Below are 25547 nucleotides of genomic sequence, written 5' to 3' on the forward strand. Positions count from 1 at the left end.
ATAGGTTGAACAGTTTTGGTCCCGGTATTGACCCCTGGGGTATGCCGTTAGGTTTAAATTTCCAGATGTGTGTTCCTCTAGCTTCACATATTACTTCCTGTTAGTTACGAAGCTTTTAACCCACTTCAAAACTAACACTCTCATTCATACCTTTCTAGTTTTGTAATTCAGATATTGTGATTAATTGCATCAAAGGCTTTTGTTAAATCCATAAATACTGCAGCTGTGCACTTTGTGCAGTCTGTAGCGTTGGTCATTTTCTCGGAAGTTGAAATGTTAGCTCTGTATCCGTATTGACTGTCCACCAGTAATTCATTATTATTTATAAATTTATCCAACCTGTTGTTGAATAGTTTTTCACTTATTTTGGAAAATTGTGGGAATAAGGAAACGGTAGTTCATGAATTGGTGTTTGTCTCTGTTTTTAAAAATTGGAACTACTTTAGCATTTTGTTTGGAAATTTGCCAGTCTGGGATGATAAATTATGGATGTATGTCAGCGGTTCTGCGATCTCGTTAACAACCTTTTTTATTGTTTCCATTTCAATTCCACTGCAATCAATTGATGTCTCTGTTTTATATTTATTGACAATATCAATAATTTCCTTTTTTGTCACATCAGTGAAGAACATGGGGTTTGGATTCCTGTCAATATACTTACATTCCATTCCTCCACTGACCAGAATTTTGGGATCTTTTCTTCCAGTTTTGGTCCAATATTTACAAAGTATTTATTGAAACTTTCAACTACCTTGTTCATGTCATCATTATTAGCATTTCTATTTGTAAAATAATGAGGGTAATCTGCTTATATATGCATTTCCATTTCTAATAATACTGTTTAGGATGCCACAAGTTGCACTAATATTATTTTAATTCTTGTCTAGTGTTTGACTATAATATTCTTTCTTACACACTCTCAAAATGTTTAACTAATTTTTATATATCTTATACGTTTGTTCTGCTTCTTTAGTTTGTTGAATTATAAATCTCCTATATAATGTGTTTTTCTTCTTACAAGCATTTTGCAGAACTTTTGTCATCCATGGCTGATTATTCTTCTTTTGCATTTTTGGCATTTCTCTCACTGGACAGTGCTTGTTATAGAGCTTCATATAAATATTCAGAAAGTGTTCATATGCTTCATCTACATCGTTTTCAGTGTACACACTCTCCCATCTTTGTTCTCCCAGATCTTTTGTAAAAGCGTTGATGCTTTCCTCTGTGTACGCACAGGTCTTTGGAAAGTCCTTTTGTTTCATCTTTCTCCTTTTATAACATTGGCAAACTCAGCCTGATAGTGACATGAACCTAACCCATTAAGAGAGCCTTTTACAGGGAAGCTGTTCTTCTTGGCATTTTCTGAGGATTATAGACATTAAACTGAGTTCACACAGAATGCTTGTTCTTTGCTTGTTCTCTCCAAATGATTACTCTAGTGAAATAGGAGGAGGGAAATTGCACAGAAACAACATTTGTTCGGCAATCTACCAGTATTATCTGGCTTTCATATCAACACTAATCCCTATAGATCTGTGCACATGATCGTCATGAAATGAAAAAACATCAGATTACATTGGACGTTTAGGGCCAAACGCCAGTGTCATTGTCAGTGTTATTTTTGAAAGGTACATATGATTAATATATGGTGGCAGTAGCTCAGTCCGTAAGGGTCTCAATTCAAGTCCCCAAAAAAGTAATTACAACTCGTTGCTGAAGGGCTAGTCTACTACCGAGATGCCCTGGAGCAAGGCACAGAACCCCTGTACTCAACTCTTACTTGCATCCCTGCGTGTGTTTGGTCTGGTTCTGTTTGGTGTGTAGCACAATATATACTGTACAACACAGTGTTCATTAAATCTATTCCCCTTGAGGGAAAAAGTGAGGCAGCACCTTCAAGTCTGAGTCCACTGTTCTTGCCCGGAAAAAGGTGGAGTACCATCTCCAGGTTGGGGATGTCTTCTTCACAAGCGAGGGAAGGATGGAGCATGACGGATTGGTGCAGTGTCTACAGTGGTGCAGACTCTGCATTGGTCCATCATGGTGAAGAGGGAGCTGAGCCGAAAGGCAAAGCTCTCAATTTACTGGTCGATCTAAATTCCTATGCTCACCTGCAGCTTTGATAGTGACCAAAACAACAAGATCGCAGGTACAAGAGGCCAAAATGAGTTTCCTTCATAGCGTGGATGGGCTCTCCCTCAGAGATAGGGGGAGAGCTGTGTCGTCCGGGAGAAAGTCTGAGTTGAACTGCTGCTCCTCCGCATTGAGAGAAGCCAGATAAAGTGGCTCGGGCATCTGGTCAGGATGCAGCAGGACGCTTCCCTAGTGAAATGTTCGGGGCACGTCCAACTGGCGGCGGCCTCAGGGTCCCCCAGCATGAGCTGGAAGAAGCAGCCGGGGAGCGGGAAGTCTGGGCTTCCCTGCGTAGGCTGCTGTCCCCATGACTCCCCATGACCCAACCCAGCATCAGTGGAAGAAAGATGGATGGATGGATTGACATTTGAATAGTAACATTTAATTGTTTTACAAATCCAGTTCTTATCCTTGGTATGTTATGGTAGCTATTATGCGTACTGTAAATATGACAATGTAATGGATTGATGAATCTATTATCTGCATTATTCAAAATGAGTGTAAATAGTTAATTTGTATTGATTGTAAACATGTTACACTTTATACATATAAACCTTATTAGATTCAAAGTAATTTTACACCTAATGAAATGTGGATGAGCTGGAGTCTATCCCAGCTGACTCCGGGTTGAACCATGGACTGCCTGCAAGTCAATCGCTAGACACATGTAGACAACCATTCACACTCACATTCACACATCCAGTATGGACAATTTAGAGTTTCCTCTTAACCTAACATGCATCTTCATGTGTCAGCCTCAATGTCAGTCAAAATCTATCAGTCTTCTACAGCCCCTTTTCTCCCCGATGACCCTTCTCTTTTTGCCCAACATGAAACACTCAAGTCCTTTGCGTTTCCTCTTTGCTCTTTTCTTGTGTAAGTAGATTGATTTCCTTTCAACACTTCGCTTGGCACAAAAAAGCTAACCATTATTTATTCTGCCTTTTCATTGTACACAGATCAGGGTGAAAAAGAATGGGAATGGGAGTGTAATTTGAAAAGAAGGGTCAAAATGCAGGGAAACAACAGAAGAGATAGGAAGGCTTGTATAGAAAGGAGATGGAGTAACAGTAAAAAAGAGACAAATGAGTTCCAATTTTTCTTGCTCAGTGGGAACATTGCACATTGACATTTTTGCACTTTTAGTTTTTACCCAACATAATGCCTGCGGGTGTGTGCTATTTCTATGGGCTATTCACACTGTGAATCCAGATCAGTGCATTCAGAAATGGGCAAATTTGTAATAAAAGATTGCTTTTATTGGCATGACCTCCCCTTTATGCTGACTTTGCTGGGCCAGCAATATGTTACCTGTAATGGATCCGTTTGAATTCTTGATTGTATTGATTGCAACAGGAAAATCTCATTCTGCACTTCATCCAGTGGGAAGTGAGAGTCAGGGTGTTTACTTATACATTCTGCCTGCTTATGTGTTATATTTCTCTTCCGGAGGCAGATCTAGTTTCCATTCCAGGTATGTGAATGCACCTTTTCCATAAGGCTTTTTAATACTGCTATATAGAGTCATTTGATTGCTCGAAAAGCCATTAATGGAACTACAGTGGAACCTCGGTTAGCATACGTCCCGGTTAGCGTGTTTTTCAGTTAATGTAAAAAATTTTAGGTAAAATTTTGCCTCAGTTTGCGTACATTTTCCAGTTAGTGTGCAATATGGCGTGTGTCTTGTTGTGTTATTAATCCACTGTGTGGGTTCATCTGTGTCATTAATGTGTTTTTTTTTTTTTTTAATCAGAAAAAATCCTTGTTAGCAGCCTGTTAGCTTGCTAATACATGGAAACAGGAACCCAGTCAGCTTTGTCGCCCTTCAAGTGTCTGCTTTTTTTTTTTTTTAACACGGCTGCAAAACAACGCACAATAGCGCAAAAGAAAGTATGTGCCAGCACTTGCAACTGTCTTTATAACAGTGAGAAACACTATTGAATTCAACAAATAACTCAGCAAAACACAAAGGTGGTGTCGGAGTGGATCTCGCTGCCACATCGCAGATTGTCACTCCAAAACAATCACTTCTTCAACCAAGGTAAAAATGGCGTTAAATGTTCATTTATCCCTTCCATTCATTATTTACAGTTTACATGAGTGGATTTTTTTTTAAGTATTTGTGATTTAAAGAAAATTAGTTTAGTTTAGTTTATTTGAACATGAAGGTTACAATGGAATACATCTCATGAATCATTTTCACAGTTCCACATGTTCAAAAGGAGTAGGAAGAAGCAGATCTTATTTAATCCTACCCCCCCATCTATTCTACATCTTGTACAGTACATGTTGTTCACTTCCTGCATTCCATATCATGTTTTCTGTGATAGTCAGAATAATACATAATCCATATCGGTAAGTCCCAAAAATAAGTGAATAAGTAATAATAGTAATAATAAGTGATAATAAATAAATAATTAGATAAATATGAGTAAAGATTTTTTTTTTCTTTAAACAAAACAAAACAAGAAATAGCAAACCTGACAGAACAATCATTGTGATAATCAAGACTCTTCTGCTTTGTATTTAGCAAACATCAACTGCTTGTATTGTTTTTTGAATTTGCTCATCTCTGTACATTGTTTGAGTTCCTTACTCAATCCATTCCATAATTTAATTCCACACACGGAAATACTGTGGGTTTTCAGCGTAGTTCTCGCAAACAGTGTTTTAAGTTTTGTTTTCCTCTAAGATCATATTTCTCCTCTTTGATTGAGAAATACTGTTTGAGGGTTTTGGGTAATGAGTTATTATTAACTTTCTGCATTATTCTAGCGGTTTGAAAATGAACTAAATCTGCAAATTTTAATATCTGTGATTTTAAAAATAAAGGGTTTGTATGTTCTCTATACTTGGCATTATGAATAATCCTCACTGATCTTTTTTGCAGTACAGTGAGTGAGTGATTCTTGAGACAGAACATAAGAGCAATTACATCATTTTTGCAGGAGATGATTTTAGCATTGATATAGAAAATGGCATGTAAAGCTAAGCTCCAGAATGCAAATGCTTCTGAAAGGAAGCACGAAAAACCTTAGAAAGAAGAAGACAATAACATAAGATAAGCAATATGAAAGATTGCATAGAGTGAGCCCAGCACAGTCAGGAGTATATTATCTGTTGACAGGCTGCATAATCATAAACAGAGGCACTGAATAGCATGCATGAGACAAGGCTTACATAGCCTGAAGGTTTCCTTTCTGAGATTAGCAAGTGTGGTATGGGATTCTTGAGCAAAGGGATGTTGGATAAACCTTGTTGCAGATGGTAAAACGGCAGATTTGACAAATAGGACTGCGATGATGATTGGATAAAGATCAAAGTTGTGCGTCTTCTCATGATAAACACAGAACAGCGCACACTAAAATAGGGCTGCACGATTCTGCAGAAAATTTGAATCGCCATTTTGTTGCTTAGAATGGAGACTGAGATTCTTTGAAACAAGTTTCCACATGTACACACACACAGATACACCGCATTCAGGGTCGTGTGCTGTCCTTTTAAAGAAATCAGTTATTTGACTCCTTTTTGTCTTGTTCTGCTTTAAAGAAACTTCCTAGGGTCTTTCTGTCGACGGGCGATTTAGACAGAAATAAATAGAAGTTCAAAATAATCCATCAAGTAAAAAAAAATGGCATGCACAGTCACTTTACAACACAATCATGCACGTGATAAAACAAATCAAATAATGAATGCAATTGCTTCTCTCGCAAATGATAACAAGCGTGCCTCGCAGGCCGAGGCAGCGTAACCAACTCGTCCTGGGGTGCGCTGGGGGACAGGGAGGGTGAAGAGGAAGTGTCGGCCGTCATACGATAAAATGGCAGACCAAGTTTCAGCATGTTGCTGAGGAGGTTAAATCTGACAGGTCATGCATAATAGAAGTCACGTTGAGCTGTAGAGGAGCAGGTTGAGTAGCAGACTGTGAGGGTGATTGGAGACGGACAAACAAATCACTGACAGCAGTCCTGAGGAGCCCTGACTCGAAAACAGGTCTCTTGCAGAGGGAACTGAGAGGGAACTTGTTGGAAAAGATTTGGATCCTTTATAAGTATTGAAGAGGTTGATTTTCTCTTCCAAAACTACTGTCTAATTATGATTTAAAACAGTTTTAGCAGGACGCAAGGGAGTCTGAATTGATGTGCCGAATAATAAATTGTACCAATAATATCTGTCAGTTTTAACATTTTGGCGCAGCCCATACTTCTTGGTTGCCAGTTGTCAATGAAAGGAACAAAAAGAGATTACAAAAGCTGTCTCATTGCTGTTGGACATCATTTTTATGCCTCTGAACCTCTGAGGTCCAACACAAAATCATATTAGAGATACATTTTTTTCCAACTGTTTCCGTCATAAAACCTTCATTTACTGTAGAGGTATTTTTAACATTTTTAATCCAAGTGTAAACATAGCTTATATACTGTAAATAAATCAAGTGGAACAAGTTAACCACTGTAAAATGTAAAAACAAAATACCTACCTCACATTGTGTGTCTTTTGGTGCATATAGTCGTCCCTCGTTTATTGCTGCTAAATGGTTCCAGACTCGACCCGACAAGCGAATTGCCGCGAAGTAGGATTCAATATTACTAAATGGAATATTTTCGTAGTTATAGCATAGAAAACCTGTTTATGACTTTCTAAATGCATGTACCATTATGAGAGCCATGGAGACTTGAAATAACACCTGGGGAAGGACAAAATAAGAAGCCAAAAACATATTACTTCCACACGGATTGGGAGGAGAACTTGTTTTCACTCTATCATGTCAGACGTGCAGTGTTAAGATAATGTCATGTCTCATCAATTTTTGTGTCCTTACTGACACCTAGTGACCAGAATACTACATATGACTTGTCTTTCAGTATGATTTGACGAATAATGGGCCACAGCCGACCACAAAACAGTGATCATTTATTAACATTTATTATTGAAAAACTGCAATAAAGTGAGGGCGCTATGTTCGATGTAGCACGGGATGACTATTCTTTTTGTCTTGTTACATTCTTCTTCTATTAACCCCTTTTATTCTTTGACGCCGGTCGTTCTTTTGGAATAAGGGTTGAATACTAGGCACAAAACGTAAAAAAAAAAAATACGGTTATGTATTGAAGGATATGCTGAGCACGCATGACGACTGTTCAGATTCTAAATTTTGCTGCAATATTTGCGGCATATTATTCCTCCAAATTATGGTCATTTTTTGAATCATACAGCTTCAGGGGCATTTGACTTTTGAAATGTGACACTGGTACTTTGGAAATAAACCAAATCAACAGATTTTTAATTTCACGCTGTTATATTTGTGATCATTTCAAGACAGCTGGCTGGTGATCACTGATATGACAAAATATAATACTGCAGCTGTTTTTGGTATTTGAAGGGCTGCATCCAAGACAATAGGCTCGAGATTTGTTTGCAGAAATGCTCAAGCAGTGCAGCGATAGAACACTCAAACAGTAATGCATGGGTTGCACAGGACATTAATCTCCTCAATAGTTGCTGCAGACATGGCTCAGATCCAAGGATTAAGGACCCTGATACTGGAGGAAAAACGTATAATAAGGCTACACATATAATCAAATCTAAGGATAAGAACTCCAGTATATACTTAGCATTATTCATGTATCTACTTTTTATGTATGTATCCCTTTTGGTCATCCGGCTTTTTCAGAGGGAACACAAGGGGGTTTGGTAAAGAGGCTAAGTGATCCACAAAAAACCCATAGCATGCTCGCACACTCACAAGCACATGTGTGCACTTAATAAAGAGGTGTCATAAAACAGATGCAATCGGTCCTCCCGTCCTGCGCAATTCAGAGATCAGAGGAGAATTGTAAATATGCAATACTCGGCATTACTGGACAAAATTAAGCTGATTTTAGCAAATTCAGGCCTACCTGGAAGAATAGTGCAGGAACAGTGTCCCTTTATCTGGCACAGATCTTGTTCCATAACACTTTGTTGTACTCTACTGGGTTCGTTAGCAAGGAGGTAAATCAGCAAGGTAATGCTGGTTATGCATTTAAGCGTCTTCCCATTGTACTGGCGTTAGAAAATGACATTCTGTTCTGAAATGACATTGCAGTCACTTTCAATGTCATAGTCAGTAAAATAATTAAGATGCTGTCACTGTCACACTGTAAATGGATTAGGCAGATCATATCAATCACTCTGCATTTAAATTACTCAGACGTAAGTGTAACATCAACTTCAAATCTGGAAACTTGGGAAACTGTGGCAATTAAACACAATCCTAAAGGTAATCAAATCCTCGATTACTGAGGTAAGGGGGAAAACATCATATTCGCATGAAAGAGCAAACTAATCTGAGTAGTTCTGCTTCACACTCACTGACAGGGTCAATCAAGATGTGTCAAATTACTGGACTGTGAAATGAATGGGCAAGTTACCTTGTCTAATAGTAAATAGTTGTGACTACTGTTGCATATCGGACCCCCTCTCACTAAAGCAACCATTTCCAATACATCATCCTGCTGCAAACAGTAGACTCCAAGACAAGACCTCGAGAGACTCCATTAACCCAATGGGGAGGTTTATAGATTGCCAGAACATGTGATGGCAAATGAGACACAGCATATTTCTCAGGGTAGGTCAATGACAGCATGCTTTAAAAACTGTAAAAGCAAGCTTTGATATATCGATTCAGAAATTAGCATAAGTCTCCATTCTCCAAAACTCTCCATTCTGTGTATCCGACCAACATGAAGGGTTCCACACAACTTCAACATCAAACATCCCTTAAAACGTGGTCTAGTCTGGGTATCAGACTTTGGTCAAACAATAACCAGTGTTTTGAGTGTTTTTCTCAGTGAGCTTGCCGCCCTTGAGGAGGAAAAAAAGAAACGGGATGAAAAATGCAGGCTGTCTACAAGCATAAGATGATAAAATATTCAAAGTGGTAGGGTTGACTTGCAGTGCCATCATTTACCTTGTGCAGGTAGGCTGTGTCAGCACATCAACACAGCAACCTCAACATCTCGATGTTGCTTGTGTCTCTCAGTAACCGAAACCCATCTTTAGTGCAGCTTTTGGATTTTTATAGTATGGACAGCAAAAGGTCAGTCTCTCAGTCTTAAAGGGCAGAGAAAGACTCATTTTCTTCATCAGTTGCTACATTTTTACTCAGTTGATATCTGTCTTTTATCAGCTCTTACCAATCATAAGGTTTGGGGTAAAAGTAGAAGTATTCGGTTTGCCCTTACGGATTGAAACCAGATTGTAAGTAGTCCATCACAATGCACAAAGAAGAAACAGACACAACAGCTGGCAATTTAGTGAATACTGCATTGGAAAGGGGCTGATCAAAGGATTAAGACCATAGCCTTAAAAAGTCCAAATCTGCGCTAGAACCTGGCTTTTGTGTCATTTTCTGTCAGACATTTACACTGCCGTAACCTCCTGAAGGCAAAAACATCAAGACGTTCTTTCAACATGGCAGGATTGTTGAACTGCACAAGCTCGGGTGACCATATTTACCAAAAGTCAAGACACTGGGCCCGGCAATGAGATACTAAAATGATATTCGAAGTTTACTCAGAGATGCCTTATCATTTCAGGTTATTTAATCGATCCCTCTTCTGTATGGATAAACAATTCTAATATTACAAAATACTTTCTATTAGAGGTGTCACAAGACAGTCATGCAAAGAGACGATGCACGAGACGAGACAAAATTTTAACATTACTTTTAAGAAAAGTACAATGAAATAATGTAAAATAAATATGACAATATATCGCAATCTCCTAATTTAATTTCTACTACGCTACACTCTTCTGCACTCTATGTGTATGCTAGCGGCCCCGCCTTTACCCACTGACACAGAGACTGTATGACTGGCAAGAGTGCTCATACTAAATGCGCCATGGTGCTGATATCAATGTAGAGTGAAGTCGCTTCCTGCCTGTTTGGAGGTGCATGCACATGGCAATGTATTGAGGCCAGTTCATTTTCATTTGTTGTGTGATTAATTAATTGATTTATGGTCGTCCCATGCCTAATGCCCACAAGACTGTGTTGATCTTGCAAGATTTTGTGACACGACATCTTGCGACACCCTATTATCTATAACCAAAGACAAAAATTCCAAAGTAAGAACGTTCAAAAATTGGCATAAAAAGTATTCCAAAAAAAGGACGACACAGGAGCCTGAGGTTGGAATGTAATCAATGTTTTTGGGGAAAATGCCTTTAAAGTCGCAAGAACTTGGGCATTTGAACTGCTGATGTGCATGACGTCGCCAATGTTATAAGACTTCAACTGGGCAAGCGTCAGTGGATTAACTGCAAATGTTTTGTTTTTTCTTTGTCTTTGAGCAGCTTTTTGGCAACACTAATTCAAAAAGCCACCCACACGGCACATGCAGCGGAGTGTCCTAATTCCGCCCAAATTAAAAACCATGAAAACCAGGACATTTTCACCAAAACAGTACAGCCAGGACAGGACATGAAAACAGGACATTTGGTCACCTTATGCAATGCAGGATTGCTGCTGAGGTTGGACGTACTAGACAGTTGTTTAAAATTTCTCAAAAGCTCTTCAGAGTTATGGCACAAAAAAGGCAAGTGGCAGACCCAAAAATATTTCACCTGTGTAAGCCGGCGGCTCTGACATGGTTGTCCACGAAGACACACACTGAACACACTCAACCCAAATTACTAATGCTTGCAAATAATTGCGAGCAAATATTTCATTTAGGTGTCATGAATAAAAATGGGTGGGGAGGTTTGAACAAAGCCCACATGGCTGGGGCTCAAGATCCGTGATCCGCCTCTGACGACAAGCTGCATGTGCTCGTTAAGCATGAACTCTAGCATTAAGGGCATCATGCGTGGCGAAACATGGATAAGAAGCAGGGCTCCGAGGTGTTTTCCCTCTCCCTGTGAGACTTAAACCTATTAGCGTGGCATTGTGCCATCTGCTGCATAATACACTTTGGCTTTGAGATCAACAGCAACGTCGTAGTTGTTGAACTACCTATTACGTCCACACAGTAGATAAATAATCACATGAACTATAAGATCAGAGACTCTTACCTATTTGCATAGTTAAATTCAGGTGGCAACCTTTTTTGGGCCAAGAAGTGTATATTATTTTAGATGTGAACATTTTTAGATGAGTTAATTTGTCCTTTAATGCTCTTGCTTCTCACTAGCTGGTATTACAGCATGGATACATTAAGCTTGAGGTAAGACCATTGTACAAGAAAAAACAGACTTAGAATGTGTCTGTGACCTACATTTGGGTTCTATCGTAAAGGTTTGCCAACTCCTTGATAAATAAATAAGGGACACCTTGTTAGCAGGGTTGACCGACCCGAAAGTCTTTTTGTTTTGCTTTTTTGTGTGTTATACTATTTGACACAAACCTGAATTTATTTATATGCATGTTATGGAGTAATATGAATACATGAGAAATAAAATGTTCAATAGCTATGTTTTAATTCAAAATTCCATTAACAGAATAAAATGATTAAGTATACAGTAGTTCTTGTGAAATATGTTTTAAACAGTGTAAAAATTCAGTGTCCAGGTTATGAGTGCATCAAAAAATTGTAATCAAATTATCACAGTTTTCAAATGTGTTAATCATGATTAACCACCTTTTGCGACTGTGTGAAATATGCCCTTTTTCCTGTATTTTATGAACAAAAAGAGAAATGACAGAACATAATTTTAAATGTTTGTATGTATTAACAATTGCAAAAGAAATGCGCATTTTAAATCATGCTAAAAGATAGCACACCTGTCTGAAAATCTATTTACCTAACACAAGTCTAATTAATAGTAGCACAACATTTGAATCACACTTTAACCGTGTTTTGAGCCATGAGTGGTTCAGACACCACGTCATTTTTTAAGTAGAATCCACTGTGTGCGCGCACGCCTCAGGTTGGATGAGTATATATTGACCGTTTGTGTTTTACCGCTTTAATGTAATAACCATTTTATAATGTAAGGACCATTTTACAATGCCCGCTGTTGACGTGCAGGTTCTGAGTGAAAAAGGACGAGAGGCATGTTTATTCTTGCACCCAGCTTGTATCAACCGTCAATTGCCATTCTCAACACACACAACACACTTCCCGTTTTCAAAATAAGAGAGCTCTTTGTCACATTTATAGAATCTTGTCAACAAAATAAGGGTGTCATAAAAATATCTTACATTAATAAATAAACAATTTCATACAACCCTAAGGGAGTTTGTTAAAAATAAAATGTAATATATTCTAAATCACACCACAAATTGATGTATGACCACATAAAAGGATAAGTCCTAACCTAAAAAATTTTTACACACCCATTTTTTCCAATTTGATCTTTTATTTGATGGACTTTTATTGGATAAAGGACCTGACTCACAGAGGCTTGTTACAAAAGCCAAATAATATTGTTGGTCATGCTGTGTAATAAAAAAGTAAAATTCAGCAATACTTTGCTTTGGTTGCATTATTTTTTAACGCTGTGGAGAGTTATTCTCATAACCATATTAAATTCCACAGCTTATTATTATTAAAAATAAACAGGAAAAGGATCGGTACCGGATCGGATCGGACTGGCAAGACTAAAAAAAATCACATCGGAAGCCAAAAAATGTGGATCATGACATCCCGAAGTTGTACTTTATTTAACAAGAAGATCAACATTGTGATCATTGTCTTTATGCCAGTGGTTCTCAATTATTTTCTGGCATGCCCCCCTTAGGGCACAGAAATTTTCTTTGTGGGAAAAATTCACATTTGGAGTCCGAAAACCAGGAGCTAGGCGGATAACTCCAGCTAGCAATGTGAGGCAGAGTGACAGAAAGGGAATAAATAAAGATGCCAGAAAAATCAAATGGCAATTAGTTTGATAGGACAGCAATCAGACACTCTGGAATCGATTAGCTAAGTCTTGCCCTCTTCCTTCTTAATCTCCAACGCAAAATATTTTTTTGAAGAAAATGGTTATTGGTGTTGCACAAAATCCTTGAAACTGCGCCAGGGCTGATACCACTGATTGGGGCATGCGGACATATTTGGTTCACATTTACAACTTCATTGAGTCATTGAGTAAGATAGTGAACCTCAAGTTACTCCTGATGCACTTTCAGGGGAATACCTTAATGAACGAATTTAGGAAATGTCAGGAACATAATGAGCTAACTCGTATTAAGGTGAGTCTGCAGTCTCACCTGCCCATTACGATACAGATCTAAGAACTACATGAGAGCAGCTGTTCATGGAGAGAACATTGAGGACATTTATATTTCAAAATTCATTTCACTCACAAAACTGAGTTTTGTATCTTTGTGAAATGCAACAAACCAAATCAGTTTCTAGCTGCATAAAACGACTAATGAGCTAGCCCAAAGCAGTGTATTTTACATAGAAATATCCAGAAATATCACCCAATACGTCACATATGATCTGGCTGGGCTCTGCTGAGTGAAAACCACAGCTGAGTAAATTAGGGGACTCTGCCCCTTATGGCTTCATCACGACCCAAAGGCTCTTTTTTTGTGTGTTGAATCATTGTCATGAATGCATCAAGAGTCATGCATGGCTGTGGGCTGTAGGCTGTGTCCAATATTTAATCATATGAAATCTAAAACAGAGCAGTCTGGCATCACAGTTTGCCAGTCTGTGGATAAAGGTGTTTGTCTTGAGACAAAAAACTGAAAGTGACTAATGGAGATTACACTGCCCTCCTGGCTTTGTCCAGGCCACAGTGCGGAAAGCTAAAGTTGATAAATAGGCACACACACACAAACACGATGGCCATGCATACAGAAAAGCGTAAGTTTATTCACCATTCACCGGAATGAATGTTGACAAAAAAAAAAAGGGCATCCAGTTGGATAGGCTTGTTGCCATGAGATGAGAAAATTCTGTAACGGAGCTCACACGCATTTGCACATACACGTTTACTAGAGATACTGTATATTTCATGTATAGATAAATGCATATTCATTTAGCAGCATGAACCCTCACTCATATGTTGCATGTAATGAAAGTGGAATGAAACCACAACACACACTAACATGACACACACACACGCCCTGTGCTTGAGGTCTTGGCAGACCAGAGTAGATAGATTAGTGTAATAGCCTCTGCCTAGGCAATCATCTGCCCACTGTGGAGCGTCAAATGCTGGCTGCAACATTCACCTCAGACACAAAGAAATTAGTCACAATGACTGGGTCAGTGTGGACAAATTCACCCCTCTAGCAGTTTAGTCGATGAATGATCTGTTATATGTTATCCAAAAAAGGACTGATTTGCATGAAAAGGTTTTTTTCCATGAAACAGAGCCATGTTATAACGGTACTCAGAGCACGGACCATTGCCAAGGTTTCAACACTCACAAAACTGATTTGTGTTTGGTTCTAATGTGATTCCAACAGCAAATACAGAAAATAAATTCCTCAAACAAAATTGAAATGTTCTCCTTACATATACAACAACCACGATCAAAACACGACTCTCGTCTCTGTGCTTGAAGAATATAACCATAAAAATGGATAATATCAGCACTGCCTCTGCATCACTAATGATTGATAGTAACTTTGATTTTAACTTTAAAATGAACAACACATTATCAGTGTTCAAATAGTAGAGTAGCACGATGAGGTATCAAGAGGGCCTTGAGAAAAGTTAACTTTTTTGTTTGAAATTGAAGTTGTTGCAGATGTTATCGCCGATCATTGTATTAATCGATTTTGATAATTATGTGATTTTATGCAGAATGTTGGTGCCAGCAACTCATACAGCGGTTTGTACAGATAAATAGAACAAACATTGGTTAGTGTACACCCCCCAGTTAATGTGTTTTTCGACTTATGTTGAAAATTTACACCACAATTTTGCCTCAGTTCGCATACATTTTCCGGTTTGCGTACAATATGGCCCGCGTCTTGTTGTATCATTAATACACGACATGGGTCCAACTGTGTTCTTAATGTATTTTTACCACAAAACATCCTGTTAGTAGTCAGTAGTCAGTAGGAACCAGGAATCAGCAACATAGCCAGTGTATGATGTAATCAGTGGTTGACTCTGTAGTTCTTTGCTAATTTATTAATTACGGCTGCAAAATAATCCTCACAATGGAGCCAAAGAAAGTTGTAGGTGCCAGCATTTTGATAGCATGTCCGTGTGGATCTGGCTGCCTCATCACAGTCTTTGTCAACAATCACGCATTCAATTAAGGTAAAAGTGACGTTAAATGCTCGTTTATCCTTATCATTCTTCATTTGTATGCATTTGAAATAGTTTTCTGCATATAAAACTGTAATTATTAACTTCTAAAAACATGTTTTGTGTCAACATTTTTGGCTGTCTGGAATGGATTCATTGGATTTGCATTATTTCTTATGGGAAAAAAGGATTTAGTGAGCGTATGTTTTGCTTTGAGTCGGACCTTCTGGAACACATTAATGACGCTAGCAGAGATTCCACTGGGTGCATGACAGAAACTAACTGAGAACCACTGGATTAAAGTGTACACTTGAGTGGATATAGCTATCGATCTAAGTGTATACATCCAAGAAGAACCTGGTTTCCAATCACATACGTGCATACACATGTATTCATAGGCCACAGATAGTGTTAATTTGTAAATGTAGACATCTTTTGGTGTGTATGTAAATGTTTAAGTCAGGATGAGAAAGACACGCAACCACACATTTATAGACACAAATGAAAGCTCACGACCATAGCAATATTAAGAGGATTAATATATCTGGATTCTTATTCAAACGCTATCTGCGTGCATATGGGCTTGTAAGAGCAGAGGGCATTCGCTGCTGCTATTAATCTTGGAGGAGATAGATGAAAACATCAAGAACAGCACAGAGGAGAACAGTCATGGTCAGCTTAGTGTTCAGAAGGTCCTTTTAGTATTCATGGGATCACGAAGATGGTCACAGAGAGACACACACGCACTCTTAACAGCCCCGCGGTATTATTTCACAGAGGGCACTCTGGGTACATTCCGTGTGTCTTAATACTACCCACTAAACCTTAACATGCCTTCTAACCTTCACTTAACTCTAACCCAGATACTTAACCTGGCCAAAGCAGTTTTTCACTCTGTTCAGTGCACACAGGGCCAAGAGCTGTGAATTAGCCCTCTCTGCTTTTAATGAGGAATTTCATTAGCATTTTAATGAGGAAATCCAGGGAAGCTGACAGGCCATTTTAAAGAAACTAAAGAACAAATCGGCAAATTCTGACATTAACAAGTACCCAATGAAGAATAATTACATTTTCGGCAAAATATTTAATACGATATTTAAACTGATTAATGTGGAACTGAAAGCTTTTTTTTCTTGTTTTCGTTTGCTACATAACAATGAACTGCAGTAGATCGATGAACAGATGGAATCTGAGTCACGGTGTAGAAGATATATATGTTTCTTTTTGGGTCTCACAGCAACAATGGTGGGTTCAAGAACCGCCGATCAAAATGTGAAATCTCAATGCTTGATGAAAAAACATTATCAGTGAAGAATGGTTTGATAAAAACAGATTATCCTGAACCTAAGTACAACTAAAATAATGCTTTTTGGTAATAGTGGAAAAGTCATTTATGCGCAAATACAAATAGACGTCGTAGACATTGACGGGGTAAACAAAAAGACATTTCTAGGCATTATAATAGATGACAAAATGATTTGGAACTCCCACATTAAAAATATATAACATAAAATGGCAGGAACAGTACTGAATAAAGCAAATTTGTTCTGGAACAAAAATCATTCCATACTCTCTATTGTTCTCTGGTTTTACCATAGCTAGCTTATTGTGTGGAGATATGGGGAAATAGCTATAAAAGTACACTTCACTCACTAAAGGTACTACAAAAAGATCAGTCAGGATAATCCATAATGTCAGTTCTAGAGAACACACCAACACTTTATTCTGTTGATGTTTACAAAACACAAGGAAGAAGAATCCTGAACCACTGAGTACATACGATGTTACAGTATGTCTAATAGGGGTCGGAATCTCTGGCCACCTCACGATTTGATGCGATTACGATTCAGAGGACTGTGATGCAAACACTTTTCCGAGTTGGGTGGAAAATTAGTTATCACCTGCTCGATGATTTTCTGGTTGGCAGCAATTTCAGCTGGCAGTTTTTCCTCCTGGTTCGGGTGGAAACATGCTGTGTGGTTTCTCGTATTTGTCATGTTCCCAAAATATTTTAAGCTTGTGTGACAAAGCTTGCCTATAGTCTGGCTCTTGTCCAGCTCATTCTTACCTTCAACTACATGAAAGCCAAAGTGCTTCCAGCGGGTGCGGGTCTGAGTTTATGCTCAGCCATTTTGGTTTTGAAGTATTACATTGTCTGTACTCACTCAACCTTGAACTATGTTTCTGTCAACTTTTAACTTTTCATGACTTATTGTTATATATTTACTATTATTTATTATGAATGTTACAAAATTTATCCATACATTGCAAACCTGAACTCCTATTGTAACACGTTGCTATGCTGCCTCATCTTTGTCTTATGTTATTTCAAAATCGGTAAATGGTACATGTTGAACACAGGAGGTGAGTAACAAATGTATTGGCAATTGATGTGAAACGGAGAAAGGGTAGAATTAAATAAGTTTTGCTTCTTCCTACTCCTTTTTGGATAATGGTTTAATTTACTTCGAACATGCATACGGTTTACATATACTTAATGTTCCATCCATCCATCCATCCATCCATCCATCCATTTTCCTCCGCTTATCAGGCTCCGGGTCGCGGGGACAGCAGTCTCAGTAGGGAAGTCCGGACTTCCCGGGCCCCGGCCACCTCTGCCAGTTCCACTGGAAGGACACTAAGGCATTCCCAGGCCAGCTTTGAGACATAATCTCTCCAGCATGTCCAAGGTCTGCCCTGGGGCCTTCTCCCGGCTGGGCATGCCCGGAACACCTCACCAGGGATCATGACCATAGGTGAGGTTGGGAACATAGATCGACCAGCAAATTGAGAGCTTTGCCTTCCGGCACAGCTGTCTCTTCACCGCAACGGTCCGGTACAGCAACCGCATTACTGCAGATGCTGCGCCGATTCACCTATCAACCTCACGCTCCAACCTTCCCTCACTCTTGAACAAGACCCCAAGATACTTGAACTCCTCCACCTGGGGCAAGACCTCATTCCCAACCCGTAGGGTGCAATCCACCCTTTTCCGACTGAGACCCGTGGCCTCGGATTTGGAGGTGCTGAGTCTCATCCCAGAAGCTTCACACTCAGCTGTGATGAATTTCCATTCAACAAGGCGTCCTCTCATGTCAGATTCACCTTATCCGTCAGCAATGGAATTGTGAATTGTAATATGTGATGTATTCCAATGTCACCTGTATGCATGTTCAAAATCAAATTAAACAATTACCATTACTAAGCATAAAGACATAAACATGTAAAAGTGTTTTTAACATGCTAGGCGTATGTAGGCATTTTACCTGTGTTATCACACACACACTTATCACACAATTAATAGCGACTTAAGGTGAATGAAGTGTTTTCTGGGGGGAAAACAGACGATTTTCAGAGAAAATAAATACAAATAAAAATTGTTTGAAAAATCTGTGAATTTACAGAATTGCAGAATTGCAAATGTTCAGGGATTTACTGTACTTTGTGATGACCTGTGACCCAAAAAACAGGATTCATGTAAACGGAGAGTGATCCCTGGTGGTATAATGGTCCATGCTTCCTTTCATAGCACAGGGAATGGCTTTGATTCCTGGCCGGGGGGAAAAAAAAATGTGAACTGAGAATGTGTGTATTTGTTTCCTTTCTCTGCTGTCACAGAATGATCCCTCCATCAAGCCAGAGCTTCCTGGTCAACAACCTCGCAGCAGGAAGCCAGTACAACCTGTGTGTGCTTGCTATCTACGACGACATCATCACCTCACTGACAGCAACCCGTGTGGTCGGCTGCGTGCAGTTCACCACAGAGTCAGAGTATATGAGGTGCCATTTTATGCAGTCCCAGTTCCTCGGTGGAACTATGATCATCATCATCGGAGGGATTATTGTGGCTTCTGTGCTCGTTTTCATCATCATCTTGATGATACGGTATAAGGTGGGTATGTCTGTGTGTCTACATCTGTTTGAACAGAATGTGGAAATCTGAAAATGAAATATTAATATGGAGTGATGCAATTGACAAAACATTTTTATATATTATATTGATTAAAACAATACTTTATTTGTAGCTAATTGGGACCAAAGTAGCCAGCAAAGCCGAAGCGCAACTATTCACTAGATCAGGGGTCAGCAAACTTTATTATCAAAAGAGACGTTTTGCCCCCTCGCCAACCAAAGAAAAATAGTCTGGAGGTGCAAAACATGAACACTTACAAACTTTTAAAAGTGTGAATCTTTCTTAATTTGACCTTTTACAACAGACTAGACAAACTGAAGTGCAGTGTGCCTGTGTAGTGAATGTCAATCGGTGGGGTTGAGATCATACATTGGTTAAACCTCACTACCGGACGAAATGTGCAACACCATGAATTAACAGCCTATTTACTTTAGCTCGCTGGCTAACGCTGCTCCATTGAACTATCAATCAGTGGACTTGGGTGGTCGGTGGTCGCTGGTTCGAGCCCGCCTGGACTGCGGGGATGACCACTGTTACACATCTGTAGGCCTCGTTTGAAATAAATTATTACTTTGTGCTTGTTTTAAAAATGTATTTCAACGTTTTTTTTGTCGTTTACTAGTTTCTTGCCACACATCCAGTACACACTTCAGCCAGCATCATTGGCAGAGAAGACAAAGGAATCTGTTCATGCAGAATTAAAAACTCTATTTTCTTCTGAGATGTTTCTTTTTGGGGGGGTGATATATTCACGGTTAGATTACCGCGTGAGGAAAAGACGTCTCTGTCATGAACGCAGGCAGGCAAACATCATCTCCCACTACACGCATCCAATCAGCAGTCAGAACTCAGCCAGGGTGCATTCACAGCCTTATAAAAAAAAAAAGTTGACATTTTTACTCTCTTAAAAATGTGCATTTGCTCCACTCGGGTGTTAAAAACATATTCAAGCACTGCGAGGGAGCCACAACAGGGAGGCTGGAGAGACGCATTCAGCTCCATAGTCGCGGATTGCTGACCCCTGCAGATGGAAATATACTTGTAGCTTAATCCCATGGTTAAGAACATAGTTCTGGAAAGTAATGACAAAGCGCTGCAATGGTCCAACCATTTTGTGCATGTGTGTACGTTCATATGTCGTATATTTTTTTGCGTAGGTGTGTGTGTCGACCCCACCTTCAAAGTGCATTTTGAGCTCAAGGTAACCTGGGGTGAGGTCTTCCACAAACACTTGTCGTCACAGCCAATTGCCTCTCTTGCGTTAGTACTCGGTAACCCTTTTGCGTGTGGGGGAAACCTTCCATCACCACTGGGGTGGAATACTTACTTCTCTGTGAAACGACAACAAGAGGCAAAACATGTTATGAAGAGCTGAGTAATTGTTAATTAAAGTGTTTAAACAAAACATGTGAAGGCCTCAGCCTTATTAAGTCCATGACCTCCCAGGATCACACAAACACTGATTACTCAACCAACAAGTGATCCTATTCTGAATGCCTTAAAGCAAATCTGGTCGAACACCACTGTACAGGCATGTACAGCCCACAACGATTTTACTTGACAGTGCCAAATGTATCGATATTGCAAAAAGAAGGCATTGTATTCAAATGAACATTACACGCAATACTGTCGTAGTACTCATGATGAAAGGTGTGATAAAGGCCCAGGAGGAAGCATAATCTATGGAGAGTGGGAGGGATACACAGAAAAAGAGGAAGATCAGAACAGCCATGTACATCATTGAAGTCATTTATTGGAGTAAAGTAACGTTGAGTTAAAGTTATGTACATTCCACGGATGATGAAATAATCCGTTGCGTGAGGGCAAACCCTTGGGTGGAATATTTGGGTAATCTCCGCATTTTTGTCCTCTTTGATGTGCTGGAGATTTATTGCCTGCCAAAACAGGACTTGTATCTTTACACCATCCTGTAAAAAAGGCACACCGTGTCCTGCCTGCTGAAGGTATGTTGTTATACCTGTGCAGTAGGTATAAAATCAGCACTGTAAGAAATTGATTTCATCAGTCAAAGAAACAAACACTTCCCAATCTCACCGTGCAGATTTTCTGCATTTAATCGGTAAAAGAAAATCACGTTGTTTCCCCACAGGTCAGACGGGTTTGACGGGTGTGGGGGTTTAAATGTTTTCAACATGAATGAAGAGAAAGAAAGACAACTCTCTTCAATTTTAACAAACACTTCATTTGTGTCATTTTAGTTGCAAAGAGCGAGGAGACACATTCAGACAGCGATGAAAAGAGAGTGTCAAAGAGAGTGTTTTGACAGTGATAAAGATTTTGGATTAATGTCAGAACTTAGACGACAAACTTCACCTTCCACAATGACGAGGTTGGTCTTCACCCCTCGGCAGAGTTTCTGTGAGAGACAGGGCCTATGAAGAAGGGAAAAGTGGTCCTTTTTCCTCCTCAACAAGGGCCTCTGCAAAGTCCAACGATGCGGCCGTAAAAACGACCATGCAACTTCTGCGGAGGAGTACTACACATACTGCATATACTGTATATGTAGCACAGCACGTCCTGTTTCCCAGCGTGCTTTGCTGTACGGTTGTTGGATATGGCTGCTAAGTTACAAGTTTAGAGCTCACATAATTGTTATTATTCGTCGGTAGTGTCTTGTCTGGTTTTATCTACCTATTACGTTGCTGTGTGATGTTTTTTAGCGCTTTCTTTAAAAACACTGACTTCATCCTCACAGACTTATGAACTGAGCAGCTCAGTATTAACTATTAACTCTGCCTTGTATTGTACTTGTATTAGCATATGTGTACTTGGTAAATGCCATGAGGTCGATGACAACAACAAAATGGAAATAAAGTGGTGGTTATTCTATGTCCGTGTTCGATAAAATGAGGCTCGGGCCGCACGGTGGTCTAGTGGTTAGCATGTTGGCCACACAGTCACAGTCTGGAGATCAGGAAGGTTCGATTCTCCCCTGGGCATTTCTGTGTGGAGTTTGCATGTTCTCCCCGTGCGTGCGTGGGTTTTTTCCGGGTACTCCCGTTTCCACCCACATTCCAAAAACATGCATGATAATTGATAATTATGGCTGGTGTGTCCCCCTGATCTTACCGGCAATGGGTGGCATGCTTCTATGTTGTGAATGTCTATTGTTTCCCTTTTGTGAAAGATTGTAGTCACCTGTTGTTCTACGCAGTCTTCCAGTTCTGGATAGGCCGCGCTTTTGTCCCGTCTTAAGGTGCGAGCATATGTCTGGTCTTATTTCCAGTCCTGTAATTATGACGTCGTTCATACAAGAGCACTGCTCCAGGTCAGATAATAATAGTGCACCGCTAGCTAGCTTTGCCAAAATAGCCTGATTAGTCGCACCAGAGTTGTAAATGCTGGGGAGTTAAATATCTGAGGCCAAAAAGGTGTGATATTTGACAGATGCTGGACAAATCAGATAACGGATGCCGGCTGGGAGAAACACGGTACAGTGACTTACACGCGGATGATTGCTGACCAGTAAGACACCAAAATGAAACTTACCGACACAGGCTTGAGGCCTGCTGACGTAGTTTTGTCTGTGGTCGATATCACTTTTCAGCAGAACTTTCATCCGAAAGCTTTGCGTCTCTGTTCCCTGTCCATTGTGTGTTGATACAAGCATCCTGTAGCAATACAGTCAGTGGGGATACTCTCTCGCACACACCTGAGGGACCCAAGAAGGCTGTGCGTTCTGAAATGATGTTTGGGCATAGGCACAAATGACGAAAGAGTCCATTGCCCAACGTGGAGGTGGAGGTAATTATGACCCTTTCACGCGTGTGTGATATGAATAAGTCCACACCTGCCCAAAATGCGGGTTGAAGTCAGTCTGACTATGTCTAGGAACTGCTCTACTTCACCCCCAAGCTCAAGCTTCTTCCCCACACCCCCAACCCACTCCTTGACTGCCACCAAAACAACATCACACTAGACCCACCATCCGCAGGGGCATGGCTTGACTACCAGGCGCTTACCTACGAGCCCCTCCCCCAGGACTGGCTCCACAGAGTCCCATTTCTGGGCGAGGTGTGCCATTTCATCTTGTTTTTATTCATAAGAGTCTTCTGAACCACTGGTCCCTCACTCGGGCACCCAGACCCCTCCACCACATCAGAGCGGTGGGTCACGATGGAGACTTCTAATCACATTTAATGTAATAAAGTAAATAATCATTTGGAACACCATATGTACATAATTGTGTACGTTGTATTTGTCTGGTGCTTGAAAAGTGATTTTGAAAAAAGAAAGCTTGAAGCTTTTGGTGTGTCTTTGTATGGGACCTCATTAGATAGCATACATTTCATTATGTGCACCTGCACTGAGTGCATCTTGACAAAAATACACTTTTTTCTGTGTTTTCCCCCTCAGGTGTGTAACCCAGGAGAGGGCGTTAAAGGCATGTCAATGTCGATGACCAATGTTCACTCTCAGACCAACAGGCAGCAGTCGCAGAGATGTAGTGTGACTCCCAGCACCTCCAAGCATGGCTCAGTTGGATTAGAAGACTTCTCAGGAGGCTCAAAGAAGAGGAGCAGAGGGGTGGAGGGAAAAGATGTGACAACTCTTTCATCCAACTCTTCTCTGCCAGACTGCTCCACAGCTATGTCTGTTCTCAGCCAGCAATGGACACCAGCTGCTGCTGAGGAGCAGGAGAAGCTGTGTGAGGAGAGAGCTCGCTCCGGTGTCTCCTCGCCCACCGCCACCAGCTCGCTAAGCAGGCCTAAGCGGAAGCCTGCCCCAAGTAAACCAGGCTCAACTTGCTCAAACACGTCAGCCGCCCTGGAAAATCTCCCCAGCTCGTCCCCTCGCTGTCATTCCTCTTCTTCCACCACTTCGTCCACGCTCCCCCCTCCTTGCACGCCTCTTGATACCCTCAATACCAACCGCAACAACTCCACCTCGCTGAGCCAAGCTCCGCCTCCTCCTATTGCCACCCCAAGCTCGCTCTCCTCCGTTCGCTATCGAGAAACCCCCATCCTGCGCCGGGCTCCGCGCACCCATGCATCCTCCTCCAAGTACCAGACTCTCCCTGTGGAGGAGGGAGGGAGAAGCAGGGCAAGGAGGAGGTACTCCCTCAGCGAAGGAGGATCAAAGACACTGTCATCCCATCAAGGGAGTTCCGGAGCACCCAGATTAGGACGTATAGTGCGGGACCAAAGGAGTCAATCAATGAGTGGGATGCTCCTCTCCAAAGAAGGGAATGGAGACTCCAATAGCGGGCGCTGCGATTCTGACTGGATTTTGGAAAGCACGGTTTAAACTGAAACCATACAAACAAAATACACTTTTATCTATTGTTTTTATTTGGGATCATTTGGGGTATGTTTGGTTGTCTGTGACTTGAAATGGTGTGTGTGCTGTTTTTATTGCATATTTGTGTGTGCTGCTTTGTTTGTACGCGTGAACAAGGATGAGCGCGCGTTCCTGGCTGGCAGAGTGAGCAGGCGTCTTGTTTTTCAAGCATTTATTTTTTTTTTATGTCATGTTTCACATTATTTCCAAGACAGCTTTTGTTTCCACTTTGACAGTTGCTTATCTGTTTTCAAAGTCAATCATTGAGCAAGCGGATATCTTGCCTTGTCTTGTTGCGTCCTCGACGTGTCTTGTTGGTTCCACTTTATAGCACAAAAGAAAGCAAGACAATGGGCTCGTCACATCATTTCCCAAATCGTACTCACTCTGTCTGCAAATAACACAAAAAAGGAAATTCTTGCTGGAAAAAAAAAAGAGAATGAAAAAAAAAAAAACAATCCAAGAACTACACTGTACACCATTCTACAGTCACACCCAGACAGGAAGTGTGTGACCACACAATGGCAACAGATAGCAGCAGGTGCCTTCTTTTGCACAAAGAGACTCTCATTGGAAGTAGGTCTCCACCATGCTCCACTGATGACAGCTTAGCAAAGAGCGGACAGACAGAGAAAGACAACGTTTTCACACATAGCCTTTCTTACCTACATGAGCGATAATGGTGTTTCTTGACAAACAGACAAATAGACTTTATGGACCTTATGAAATTGATATTTTTTAAAAGGGAAGAATATAAAAAAAAACAAAAAAAAAAAACAAACAAAAGCTTTTCACTGACATTGATATACTACTGAGTTGGTCACAAGCTCCTGGAAAGTTCATGTACAGAAAAAGACAACATGTACTGTGTTGTTATGTTGTGTAAAATAAAAAAAAAGGTTCAATTTAAAAGTTTCAAAGTGTCATAGTTGTGGCCCCCTGATTGGCATTAAAGTTGAGTGTGTGCGTCCCATGCACCCTGGGGAGGGACATGGTCAGAG

At 40.3% G+C, this 25547-nt stretch overlaps 1 protein-coding gene across 2 annotated transcripts in view; it reads left to right on the plus strand.

The window, feature by feature from the left end:
* lrfn5a (leucine rich repeat and fibronectin type III domain containing 5a) overlaps nt 1–25018 on the plus strand; it is a 112038-nt gene extending 87020 nt beyond the window's left edge. For both annotated transcript variants that reach the window (XM_054795916.1, XM_054795917.1), the window contains 2 exons: nt 18951–19224; nt 23623–25018. In XM_054795916.1, the coding sequence (XP_054651891.1) occupies nt 18951–19224; nt 23623–24513 (1165 nt within the window). In that variant the 3' untranslated portion in view covers nt 24514–25018. The remainder of the gene's footprint in view (nt 1–18950; nt 19225–23622) is intronic.
* Nucleotides 25019–25547: the final 529 nt, after the last annotated feature.

The sequence above is a fragment of the Dunckerocampus dactyliophorus genome, chromosome 13 (assembly GCF_027744805.1).
Source record: "Dunckerocampus dactyliophorus isolate RoL2022-P2 chromosome 13, RoL_Ddac_1.1, whole genome shotgun sequence".
NCBI lineage: Eukaryota > Metazoa > Chordata > Actinopteri > Syngnathiformes > Syngnathidae > Dunckerocampus > Dunckerocampus dactyliophorus.